Raw genomic sequence first — 12,297 nt, forward strand, 5'->3', positions numbered from 1 at the left:
GGGTCTCTTATCCCGGTTGGAAACTCCAACCGGAAAAAAAACCCTCCCTCGTTCCGCGCCCCCCTCCACCGGCCTTATTTTCTCTGTCTCACTCCCTTCCTCCTCATGCGCACAAGTCTTGTTTTCCTCTCCTCCTCTCCTCCATGCACACAGGAGCTCTCCTCCCCCTCCTCTCTCCCTCCGGCGCGGGTGGCCGGCCCCTCCCCCTGCTGCCCCTCCCCTTCCCCCTCCGCTCGCCCCTCACTAGTAGTGAGGAGCGGCAGCGGGGCGAGGGCGGGCGGTGGCACGCGGGGGAGCCCAGCCGAGGGCGGCAGTGGTAGGGGCTGGCGGCGGCGCGGGGCGGAGCTAGGGCCAGGTGGGACGAGCAGCGGGTGACGGCGTGGTGGCTCGGCGGCGCGGGGACTCGGCGGCGGCGCACGGAGCCGAGGCGGGCGGCGTGGGAGCCGAGGCTCCGCCCGACGGTGCTTTTTTTTAGTTTTTTTGGAAAACTCTTTTGTCCCGTTGGTATTCCCAACCAGGACAAAAGGGGCCTTTAGTTCGCGTGAATGACCCGGGACTAAACTCCCTTGCATCTCAATTATTTTATCCCGGATGTATTTTCGGAAGATTTGCTTTCCATCATCAGGGTGCCGAGCTCCTGGTCACCGTAGAGGTGACTGGTTGGTACAGTATATCGCCGCAGCTCCGGCACAGGGACGCTACGCTGGCCGTCGAACTTCGGCCTGCTTGGTGCAGATCTGAACCGTAACGCTCTCACCAGGGAGCGACGCGATGGGTGAATGGGTGAAAGGCGCTGCAGTACTAGTGCCCGTCAGTCCGTGGCCTCAAGGGAGAGAAGCACATGAGCTGACCTTGGGGCTTGGCCGCTTGGCTGCTTGCTTGTGTGAAGTAGAAGGCCGGTTCGGCTTGGAGCTGCAGCTGCTGGGTTGCTTTGGCGGAGAGAGGAAATCAGAGAGGCGAAATGAAAGAGTAAGGTGGTACTAAAGCTGTCAAAATTGGACATGTATGTACAGCAGCTGTGTGATGGAGAGGAGTACAGGTGCTGGTGTCCTTGGCCTCCATGGATTAGATTGTTTGCTCGTTAGAGGGAATTAGAAGACTGGAGATTTAGGCCTGGTTTGGTTCCATTGGCTTATTTTTAAGCAAGTGTCACATCAATGTTTAGATACTAATTAGGAGTATTAAACGTAGACTATTTACAAAATTCATTACATAAGTGGAGGCTAAACGGCGAGACGAATCTATTAAGCCTAATTAGTCCATGATTTGACAATGTGCTGCTACAGTAAACATTTGCTAATGATGGATTAATTAGGCTTAATAGGTTCGTCTCGCTGTTTAGCCTCCACTTATGTAATGAGTTTTGTAAATAGCCTACGTTTAATACTCCTAATTAGTATCTAAATATTGATGTGACACTTGCTTAAAAATAAGCAAAGGAACCAAACGCCCCCTTAGTGCTGGGTGCTGCTATGCTCTTGGTGCTTGACTTGGAGCTTGCTCTTACTAAGTAGGGAGGAGCAGATGGAGGAATTGGGAAGGGGGTGGCTATGGAGCTCGTACTGGAGGGAGCAGAAGAGGAAACTGGAGGCGGCCAAGGTGCCGCTGACTTGCTGAAGAAGAGAACAGGAGGGACAGGTGGCGGTGGAGAGAAGAAGAGAGAGAGCACCAGCCGGCGGCAGATGTGGTTAATGACTCATGTTGTGTCCATGGTCCCGGTCATCAAAATAATTAAAATTTATTATTTATGTGGGCAAAACCGGTTTTGATTGGTGCTAAAGGTGAAAAATGAGCTGGTTTTGGAAACTTAAGGGGTTAAATAAACTGTTTTATAGTTTAGACTTCGATAGTAATTTGAACTTTTCTTTTAGAGCCTGTTTGGCGGAGCTCCTCGTAAATTCAGATTAGAAGCTGCTTTGGATGCTCTGCCACACAAGCTTATATGGCAGTTGTACCTTTTTCATTGTTTTTTTTTTGCGCCATGTTTACATTAGAGCAGAACCAAACAAAACAAGTAATCGCTTAACTTATTTACGTTTAGAGAGCGTATCAATTCCCTCGTTATCGTTTATACTCCTCGACCAAACAACACCTAAGATGGATGTGATACAAATTCTATTACCAACCCAGCTAACCTATAAATTGTTTGTTTATGTTTTTGAACTTTTATAAATGAGATATTTAAATTGATCTTCTAATATTATCATACTTTTTTTAACTGCACGACTGAACTTGCTACGAGAATACCGTATACCTCGGTGCTGAAGCCGGCAGTGTGTACTTCTTCCGCCCAGGTTCGATTCTTGGGATTAAGCTGTTGTCTCGCCGCAAAAAGTAGGTTTAGCCATGCTCCTTAATTTCACACAATTAAACAAACAAGACGTATCGCTTAGTTACTTGGAAAAATGACTACAGCTCGTATAGATAAGAAAAGATTAGAGAAATTAACAATTAACCACGTTCTTTGGACAACATACGTGTAGAGAAATTTAGCCATTCAATATAGCAATCTTAAAACTGGTACTTTTCTTCACAAAATCTGCCAAATGCAGGAAGACAGATGGGTAACTTATTCAGGAGCGCAAGATCCGTGCTAAGTAGCTACCCTGCTGGCCTGCTGCAGATACTGACGATGCAAATAGTTGGCCAGGCTTTGGCGTCCTGCGTGTCTTATTCAGGAAGCGAGCACTGAAGATTGAAGCAAGCACACAACTAGCACCGATGGTTTCACAAATGACAAAACAACAATAAAAGATTACAATGCATTGATTCTTGGAAGGAAAAAAAAACTAAGAAAGAAACTGCAACAATCAGTTCTTGATCTTACAAGAGCATCTGAACAAGATTACAATTCATGGTCTTGATCCACAAGGGCTACATCGGATTGGTTCTTTCCAATCAAGCTACAAAAACTCATCACAGCAAGACTACACTACAAGAATCAGTTCTGTCCTAATGCTGCTGACCTCCTGTATTTCTGCCCACTAGAAGAAACTGATGAAACCACACCGATCCGGCTGAGAAGAAAGAGCTGAGGACAGTGGCGCGTCCTCCTCGTCGAACCACCGGTGGCTGAGCGCCTCCGCCGCGGTGAGCCTCTCCTCGGCCTCGACGCTCAGCAGGCCACGCAAGACCTCGCGCCCGGCCTCCGACAGCTCCGGCAGGATCCTCACGTCCACCCCGCACAGGCACAGCTCCAGCACCTTCGCGTACATCTCTTCCACCGTCTCCGCAGGCTCCGCGCCCCCGAACAGCGGCTCGCCGGTCAGCAGCTCGGCCATGACGCAACCCAGCGCCCACATGTCGATGGCCGGCCCGTAGGTCCGGAAACCCATCAGCAGCTCCGGCGCGCGGTACCACAATGCACCCACAGTCTCCTCCGGGTACGGCTCGCCGGCGGGCCTCGCCGGCGCCGCCATCCCGAGGTCGCAGATCTTCAGCGCGCCACCGGGGCCGACGAGGATGTTGTCCGGCTTGATGTCGCGGTGGACCGTGCCCGCGCCGTGCAACTTCTCGGCGCCGCGCAGGAGCTGGCGCATGATCGCGCGGGTCTCGCCCTCGGAGAAGGGACGCGTGAGGCGGCTCTCGAGGCTGGGGCCCACGAACTCCATCACGATGAACACGTGTCCGGTGACCTCGTCGGCGGCTACCTCCTTCATCTGCACGATCGAGGGGTGGCCCCGGCACGCGGAGAGGCAGCCGGCCTCGCGGAACACCGCGCGGAGGTCGGGCGCCCCCCCGCCGCCGCCGCCGTACTCGGGGCGGATCCACTTGATGGCCACCGTCTCGCCCGTGCGCTGGTCCCGCGCCTTCACCACGACGCCGTAGGTGCCCTCCCCGAGCACCTCGAGCTTCTCGTAGTTGTAGATGCTCCCGAACTGGTACCGCGGCCGCTTCTTCCGACCGCCAGCGACCGCCGCGGGACAGAGCAATCCATCCGGCGCCGGGCGCTTGCGGATCACCGCCGCCATGATCGCCGTGCGTGCGCTGAGAGAGCCGAGAGCGGGGGAAGCAGCGTAGGCGAGAGAGTTCTGGGAAGCGTGATGCGCCGGCGGCGGCGGAGCGCCGAGCTATATACGCGAGAGATCGATCTGGAGGTCGCGGTCGCAGTCGGACTCCGATCAGCGCTCAGCGATGTCGAAAAGATCTGGAGGAGAAGGGAGCTCGCAGTCAGATTGGGGATTTCTGTTCGAGCGCTAGCTGGCTTGCTTCCTTGCCCGTCAAGGCTTTCTCGCCGAAACCGCCATTGGAACTTTGGAAGAGAGGACGACCCGGGCGGTATGAGTTGTTAATACAGCTGGCTGACTTGTGGGCCCGTCATCCGGAGTCAGCGGTGCCGATGGCTTTGTATCCATTGGATGCGAATCAAATTGGTTTATTTGCTTGTGCCGGGAACGTAACAGCGAAAACGTGATTACTCACGGTACTTTGCTTGCGGGAGCGGGACTTTGCAACATACTCTTTCATGTCTTTAAACGTGTCACCAACGTATGATATTTTTTGCGAAAAATAAAGTATGATATTAGAATAAATAATTAGTACTTATTTAATACTGCCAACTTAAAAACGGAGCGGCTACTGTATAAGCCATATGGCCATATGAGGATGAAAATGAAGCTTTTTTATGTCTAGATCTGATCTAGTTTATTAGCTGTTTTCAAAATATATTAGCTAGATTTTTCTAATTCGCCCTGATCGCAAGGACGAAGCTAGGATTTTAAGATCTTGTTTAGCATGGCTCCAACTCCAAATTTAGCTGCTCCACTCCACTACTTCAGAGCTAGCTCCAACCCTGTTTGGAGCTAGCTCTGCATGGAGTTGGAGCTGCCTAAGGTCCTGTTTGGCACGGCTCCACTCCTAAACTCCAGCAACTCCATCAAAAAATTCAGCCAAACACCCCAACTCCAAAACTCCATGGAGTTACCAACTCCATGGAGCTGTAGTGCAAATGGAGGTGGAGTTTTGGAGCACCTCTTTTGCTGCTCCAGAAACCTCTCTTTTGAACCTCCTCATGGAGTTGGTGGGTAATTACCCACCAATGCCATTGGTTACACAAAAAACGTTTCATTCTATTCTCCCTTCTATTCTCTCGAGCCCCACTCGCCGCCAGAGCCCCGCCCGTCGCCGCCCCCGTGGCCGGCCGGCCTCGCCGCCCGCCGCCGCCCGTCGCCGCGCCCGTCGCAGCTCGCCGCCGCCCCCGTCGCCCGTCGCCACCCGCCACCCGCTACCCGTCGCCGCCCGCGGCCCGTCGCCGCCCGCCGCTTGTTGTCGCCCGCCACCGCGCCCGTCGCCCGTCGCCGCCTGTCGTCGCACGTCATCGCCCGCCGCCCGTCGCCGCCCGCCGCCTGTCGTCGCACGTCGTCGCCCGTCGCCGCCCGCCGCCCGTCGTCGCCCGTCGCCGCACCCGTCGCCCGCCGCCTGTCGTCGCCTGTCGCCGCCCGCCGCCCGTCATCGCCCGTCGCCGCCCGTCGCCGCACCCGTCGCCCGCCGCCTGTCGCCGCCTGTCACCGCCCGCCGCCCGTCATCGCCCGTCGCCGCACCCGTCGCCTGCCGCCTGTCGTCGCCTGTCGCCGCCCGCCGCCCGTCGCCGCACCCACCGCCCGCCGCCTGTCGCCGCCCGCCGCCCGTCATCGCCCGTCGCCTCCCGCCGTCGAGCCCGCCGCCCACCCCGCCGCCCGTCGCCGCCCAGCCCGCCACCCACCCCGCTGCCCGTGGAGGGTCTCCCATGTGCAGCACAGTGCAGTGGAAAAAGGGGAAGAAGAAGATGGGATAGAGAGGATGACAAATGGGACCTTAATTAGGGGGCAACAATGGCAATCCACACTGAAATCGATCTTTTTTGGAGCTGAGAGCACCCATCTAGCCAAACACCCCATTGTTGTTCTGGAGTTTTGGAGCGGAGCTGGCTCCATGTGGAGTTCAGGAGTGGAGCAGCTCCACCTGAAGTTGGAGCCATGCCAAACAGGGCCTAAAGATGGCTTTTGGCTAGTAGGGTGCCTCCAACTCCAAAAAAGAGAGTTTTTAGGCTGGATTGCCATTGCTGCCCTTGGTCATGGTCCCATGTGTAAGTCTCTCAATCCCCTTCTTCTTTGAAATGAAAAAAAAATCAAAATTCCACTAGTGCTCCCTGAACTATCTTCTTCGTAGCTTGGCCGTCGGCAACTCCGCTCGTGAGTGGAGAGAGGGGCAGCGGCGGCGGGCTAGGGCTGACTGCGAGTAGGCTGGACGGCGGCGGCGCGCAAGCTGGTGGGCGACAGCGGCAGGCGGCCAGGGTGACAACGATGCACTGGCCAGGGTTCGGTGGCGGTGCGCAGGGTGCGAGACGGCGGGGGACGGGCTGGAGGATGGAGACGGCTCGGGATGGGCAGCGGACAGGCTGGAGGACGGAGGCGGCTCGCGGGGTGGACGGAAGCGGCTCGCGGGCTGGGCGGCGGCCGCGCGCGGGATGGCTGGAGACCGGCGGCGACGCGGGGTGGGCTAGACGATTTGGGTACCTTGCTCTGGTTGCCTTCCTGCCTTTGGACAAAGACCGAGCGGCTTGTGCTGGCATTCAAAGCCTCATCTCGCGGCGCACAGCTCCGGCACTTGCGCTTGAAGGGAGGATGGTGGTAGGGAGGGCTTGAGGACCGAGGAGGTTGGTGCCGTCACACCGGGCTCGTGCCTCACCTCGCGCGTGGTGGTGGGGAGAGGGGGCGGTTGGGGACTGGATGGGTGGGGGCCTAAGGGGTGGGCTGGGGATAGAAATCCTAGGATCTGTGTATGGTCTGTTTGGCATGACTCCAACTTTGGGTGGAGCTGCTCCACTCTAAAACTCCATGTGGAGCCAGCTCTGGGTGGAGTTGGAGCGGTCTAGATGGGGTGTTTGGCTGGAAGAGTACTCTCAGCTCCAAAAAAGACCGATTTTAGTGTGGATTGCCATTGTTGCCCCCAATTCAGGCTCCATTTTTCATCCTCTCTATCCCCATCTTCTTCTTTCTCAGGATAGGGGCACACCTCCAGGGAAGAGCTGGGCGTGAGGGAGGGACCGACGGCCTGGTCCAGCGGTGGAGGCGGGCGACCTCGAGGCAGCCTGGTCCGGCGGCTTTGGGGGTGGGGACGGCAGCCGAGCTTATGCAGGATGGGGCCACGGCGGCACACCCGACAGGGGAGCTCGTGCGGCCGTCGAGGGAGAAGACAGGGCGTAGCTGCGGAGGAGGCGGGGTGACAGGCGGCGGTGGTGGACGGCACCCGCGGTGGAGGAAGACGGCGGTGTTCCGTGGGGAAGGAAGATAGCAGGGGAGGAAGACAGGCGCGGGAGGGTCTCGGGAGGAAAAGAACGAATCGTTTTTTTAACCAGTGGCATTGGTGGGTAATTACCCACCAACTCCACGAGGAGGTTCAAAAGAGGTGGTTTTGGAGCTGCAAAAGAGGTGCTTCAAAATTTCACCCCCATTTGCACGACAGCTCCATGGAGTTTTGGAGCTGGGGTGTTTGGCTGAAATTTTTGCTAGAGTTCTAGAGTGGAGCCATACCAAACAGGCCCTATGTACACACACACACACACACACGCACACACACACACACACACACACACACACACACACATATATATATATATATATATATATTTACTTACTTGTAGGTCCTACTTGTCAGACTTGTGGAGCAGGTCTGGTAGGTATGCAGGCGAGGATAGCAATTTTCTTCGCCCACGAACAAGTATCCTCTGGGTTTAGGATGATGCCCACACCCATGCTCGTGGGCGAGGAATGCCGCCCGTTGCCATCTTTAGTAACCAGTGGAAGTGGTGGGTAATTACTTACCAACTCCACGTTTAGGTTCATATTCGAGATTGTTGGAGTTGCAAAAGAGGTGCTCTAAAGAAATGAATTAGAGCTTCAAAAACTCCATGGAATTGGGCTGCTCCACAAATTGGTGGAGTTATGGTGTTTGGCTAGCTCCACTCAACTCCAGACTGGAGTTTGGAGTTGGTGCCATACCAAACAGTGGCCAAAGGGGGGGGGCGCAACTATGTTAATTCACAGATCAAGCACTAAATATGCATCTAATTTATTCTTAGTCTAAAGGTATTTATTAATAGGAAAAAGAAAATGACGGGGGCCAGCCGCCCTACAGGCTCCATCCCTGCTTGATAGATTACCGTGGTTTGGCACAGAGGCTATCATGTACTATGCAACACTACTGAGCCATAAAGGAATAATATACTGCCGGCATTATATCACTCCAAACTTTGAGATGAGTGCACATATATATTTGGGGCTGCCTTTGAGTCTTCGTAGTTTAAGAAGAGTTGAGGTCCAACCGCTTATTGATTGGGTGGCTGCAAAACTGCCATCATGGAAAGGAAAATTCTTGGATAAAGCTGGAAGGTTGACGCTCGTGAAAGCGGTTCTCACTTCCATGCCAATCTACTCCCTTACGGGTTTTTCACTAAAAAATGGACATTAAAGAAGATTAGTCGAATTAGAAGAACTTTCTTATGAAGGGGCTCAGAACAAGCTAGTGGAGATCATTGTCTTGTTAGATGGGATAAGTGATGCTGCCAAAGGATCTGGGTTGCCTTGGAATCCTGGACCTACACATATTTGAGCGACCACTTAACCAGTTAAGGTGGCTCTGGTATGAATGGATGGAGCCAGACAAACTCTGGGTGGGCACGACACCACCATGTAATGCTGTTGACACAGTTATTCAGGGTCAACATGATGGTCACATTGGGCAATGGAAACAAAGCAAAGTTTTGGCAAAGTTCATGATTAAATGGAAGGGCACCAAGTGACATTGCTCCAAATCTCTACAAAATGGTGTGGAGAAAAAAATAAAACAGTTAGAGAGGTTTTCACTTATCATAATTGGACGAGGGGACTGTGAAGAATGAATAATGTTGAAGAGATGGCAGAATTCATCACACTATGGAGTATATGGTGCAAGACTTTCAACTAACGGACCAGGACGATCAAAATGTTTGGAGATGGATAGGATATGGCTCTTACAACTCAAAGTCGGCATACCTGGCATAGCTACAAGATACCTTCAGTTCCTTTGATGGTGATTCAATCTAGCAAGCTCATGCTGAAGGGAAGATAAAGTTCTTTGGTTGGCTACTAGTCCAAAGCAAGTTGTTAACAACAGATAAGCTAATGGCAAGAAATCGGCCATGTAATATACAATGCGCCTTGTGTGATCAAGAGATGGAAACTGCAAATGCATCTGTGCTTGACTTGCTGCTGTTCAAGGGAGGTTGGCATATGGTGATCAACTGGATAGGGAAACGCTTGGTAGCACAGCCTTCACACATGATTAGCGTGGAAGGTTGGTGGATTAGCATGCTTGCGCCTTTCAGGAGGAAGGAGAGGCGATCAATGGTAGCAATCATCATGTACTACACGGTGTGGAATATATGGAAAGAGAGGAACCGACGAGTTTTCGGAGGGAAGAGCATGACAACTATTGGAGTGTTTGCATTGATTCGAGGAGATGTAGCTTTGCGCCGTCGAGCGTGTGGTATCCCATCTGTGGGTTAGAGATCTTTTAAGTTAATTATGTTATTGTTACATGAGTTTGGCCGTTTATGCAATATCGAAATACCTGTAACCTGGACCTTCTAATTTCTTCTTAACTAAATGAATTAGCAGCGCTCCTGCTTCTATTAAAACAAAAGTTTGAGAGGAGCGAATGAATTCAAAATTAGTACTCCCTCCATCCCAAATTATAAGTCATTCCAAGAATCTTGGAGAGTCAAAGCATTTCAAGTTTGACCAAAATTATAGAGAAAATTATAAAGATTTATGACATCAAATAGGTATACTATGAAAATATAATTGATGAAGAATCTAATGATACTTAGATAACATCATAAATGTTATTATATTATCATATAAATTTGGTCAAACTTGATATACTTTGACCCTCCAAGATTCTTGGAATGACTTATAATTTGGGATGGATGAGTAGTAGCTAAGAACGTACAACAGGTCAAAGTGTCCTTACACCAAGAAACTTAGGTGCTTGTACGGAGCATGGATGATGCGCCTTTCCAATTTGATTTTTTTTATGTTGGTGGGTCTAGTGAAATTTATGTTTTGCTTAATATGTATATCTTGTATTTGTATTTGTAATTACTTGAACAACGTAATCAAAGGATTTGCCTTTTTAACTCCGGGTGAATGTGTAGCTCTAGAACAGCATAAGTGCATAGAAGATAAGTGACCGACGAAGAATAATTATTGTTTTCGAAAAAACGAATTACTTGACTGTAAAAGGAGAAAATGACCTAGAACTAGAACTAGAAATCTAAAGAAACTAACCATTGTATAATACAAAGTGTGACAAAGCAATGTTGCCCGCGCTAATCCAGAATAATTGTGCTCACGTCATGATTAGATGTTGCATTGCGAACTTATAGTTATAGACCATTGACAATCATGGAACTGGCGTAACCACGGGTGATCATTCTGAGGACAATGAGCAGGAGACATATTACAATATACAAGGCATTGGTTCTTGCATAATATAAAATAAAAACTAAAAAACAGGAATAAGAGAATGCAATAATCAGTTCTTGATCCCTAGAGGGTTAGTACAAGAACGAGATTACGATTCATTGTCTTTGATCCCCAAAGGGTTACATCGGATTGGTTCTTGCCAATCAAGTCAAGCTACAAAAAATCGACACAACAAGACTACAAGAATCGGTTCTGTCCTAATGCTACTGATATGCTGTATTCTGCACACTAGATGAAACTGATGAAACCACGGCGATCCTTCCGAGGACAAAGAGCAGAGGACAGGGGCGCGTCCTCCCCGTCGAACCACCGGTGGCTGAGCGCCTCCGCCGCGGTGAGCCTCTTCTCCGGCGCGAAGCTCAGCAGGCCACGCAGGACCTCGCGCCCGGCCTCCGACAGCTCTGGCAGGTCCCCGAACGCCAGGTCCGTGAACTCCATCGCGTCCTCCAGGTCGTGCGCCCTGTGGAGGACGTCATCCTCCGTCTTCGCGTCCTCGAACAGGGGCGCGCCGGTGAGCAGCTCGCTCATCACGCACCCCAGCGCCCACATGTCCACGGCGGCGCCGTAGGTCCGGGCCCCCCTCAGCAGCTCCGGCGCGCGGTACCACAGCGCGGCCACGGTTTCCTCCGGGTACGGCTCACCCGCGGGCCTCGCCGGCGCCGCCATCCCGAGGTCGCAGATCTTCAGCGTGCCGCCGGGGCCAACGAGGATGTTGTCCGGCTTGATGTCGCGGTGGACCGTGCCCTCGCCGTGCAGCTTCTCGGCGCCGCGCAGGAGCTGGCGCATAATCGCGCGGGTCTCGGCCTCGGAGAAGGGCCGCGTGAGGCGGCTCTCGAGGCTCGGGCCCACGAACTCCATCACGATGAACACGTGCCCGGTGACCTCATCGGCGGCGACCTCCTTCATCTGCACGATCGAGGGGTGGCCCCTGCACGCCTCGAGGCAGCCGGCCTCGCGGAACACCGCGCGGAGGTCGGTCGCGCCAGCGCCGTCGTCGTCGGGGCGGATCCACTTGATGGCCACCGTCTCGCCCGTGCGCTGGTCCCGCGCCTTCACCACGACGCCGTAGGTGCCCTCCCCGAGCACCTCGAGCTTCTCGTAGTTGTAGATGCTCCCGAACTGGTACCGCGGCCGCTTCTTGCCGGCCGCCGCGGGACAGCTGGAGCAGGTTCCCGTGGGCGCCGGGCGCTTGCGGCGGGTCGCCGCCGCCATGAGCGGCACACCAACCCGAGCGCCGCGCTGAGAGAACCGAGAGTGTGGGGGGCAGGGGTTCTTGCAAGAGGGAAGGGGCGCGGCGTCTGGGGAGTCTCGAGAACTAAATACACAGCAGATCGAACTGGAGTCGGAGTCGGAGTCCGATCACTCGATCAATACCAGCAGGCAGCAGCGCCGTCCCGAGTCTTCTTGGATCCAACCAGGAAAAAAGAAGACACGGAACATGAGGAAGAAATCGAATAATCTTTCAGGCGGAGGGAAGGAGGGAGCCCCGGCCGGGGATTTCTGTTGCCGCGTCCGCTGCCGCTGGTTCGCTTCCTTGGCCATCACGGTTTGGCGCCATGGCCGACTCGGCAAGACGGGGGAGGCCGGGCGCGGCGCGGCCTGATGGCCTGGTATGAGTATTGGTGTTGGTTATTCAGAACCTTCTAAAATTCCTGTCACATTTGAATATTTAGATACTAATTAGGAGTATTATATATAGATTAATTATAAAACTAATTACACCTAATTTGCTTCATGATTTGATAATGTGATGCTACAGTAAACATGTGCTAATGATGGATTAATTAGACTT

At 53.1% G+C, this 12,297-nt stretch overlaps 2 protein-coding genes across 2 annotated transcripts; both read right to left on the reverse strand.

Moving 5' to 3' along the window:
• Positions 1 to 2,984: 2,984 nt before the first annotated feature.
• On the reverse strand, positions 2,985 to 3,971 carry LOC117840421 (putative cyclin-dependent kinase F-2). Its single transcript, XM_034720927.2, has one exon. The coding sequence runs from the start codon at positions 3,969 to 3,971 to the stop codon at positions 2,985 to 2,987; it is 987 nt and encodes a 328-aa protein (XP_034576818.1).
• A 6,762-nt stretch (positions 3,972 to 10,733) lies between these two features.
• Positions 10,734 to 11,717, reverse strand: LOC117840650 (putative cyclin-dependent kinase F-2). Its single transcript, XM_034721165.2, has one exon. The coding sequence runs from the start codon at positions 11,715 to 11,717 to the stop codon at positions 10,734 to 10,736; it is 984 nt and encodes a 327-aa protein (XP_034577056.1).
• Between the last annotated feature and the right edge of the window lie 580 nt (positions 11,718 to 12,297).

This window comes from Setaria viridis, chromosome 9, assembly GCF_005286985.2.
Source record: "Setaria viridis chromosome 9, Setaria_viridis_v4.0, whole genome shotgun sequence".
Lineage (NCBI taxonomy): Eukaryota > Viridiplantae > Streptophyta > Magnoliopsida > Poales > Poaceae > Setaria > Setaria viridis.

What these genes read in the sequence shown, in the direction of transcription:
- LOC117840421 (XM_034720927.2), bottom strand. Translation starts at nt 3,971, where the DNA reads ATGGCGGCGGTGATCCGCAAGCGCCCGGCGCCGGATGGATTGCTCTGT.
- LOC117840650 (XM_034721165.2), bottom strand. Translation starts at nt 11,717, where the DNA reads ATGGCGGCGGCGACCCGCCGCAAGCGCCCGGCGCCCACGGGAACCTGC.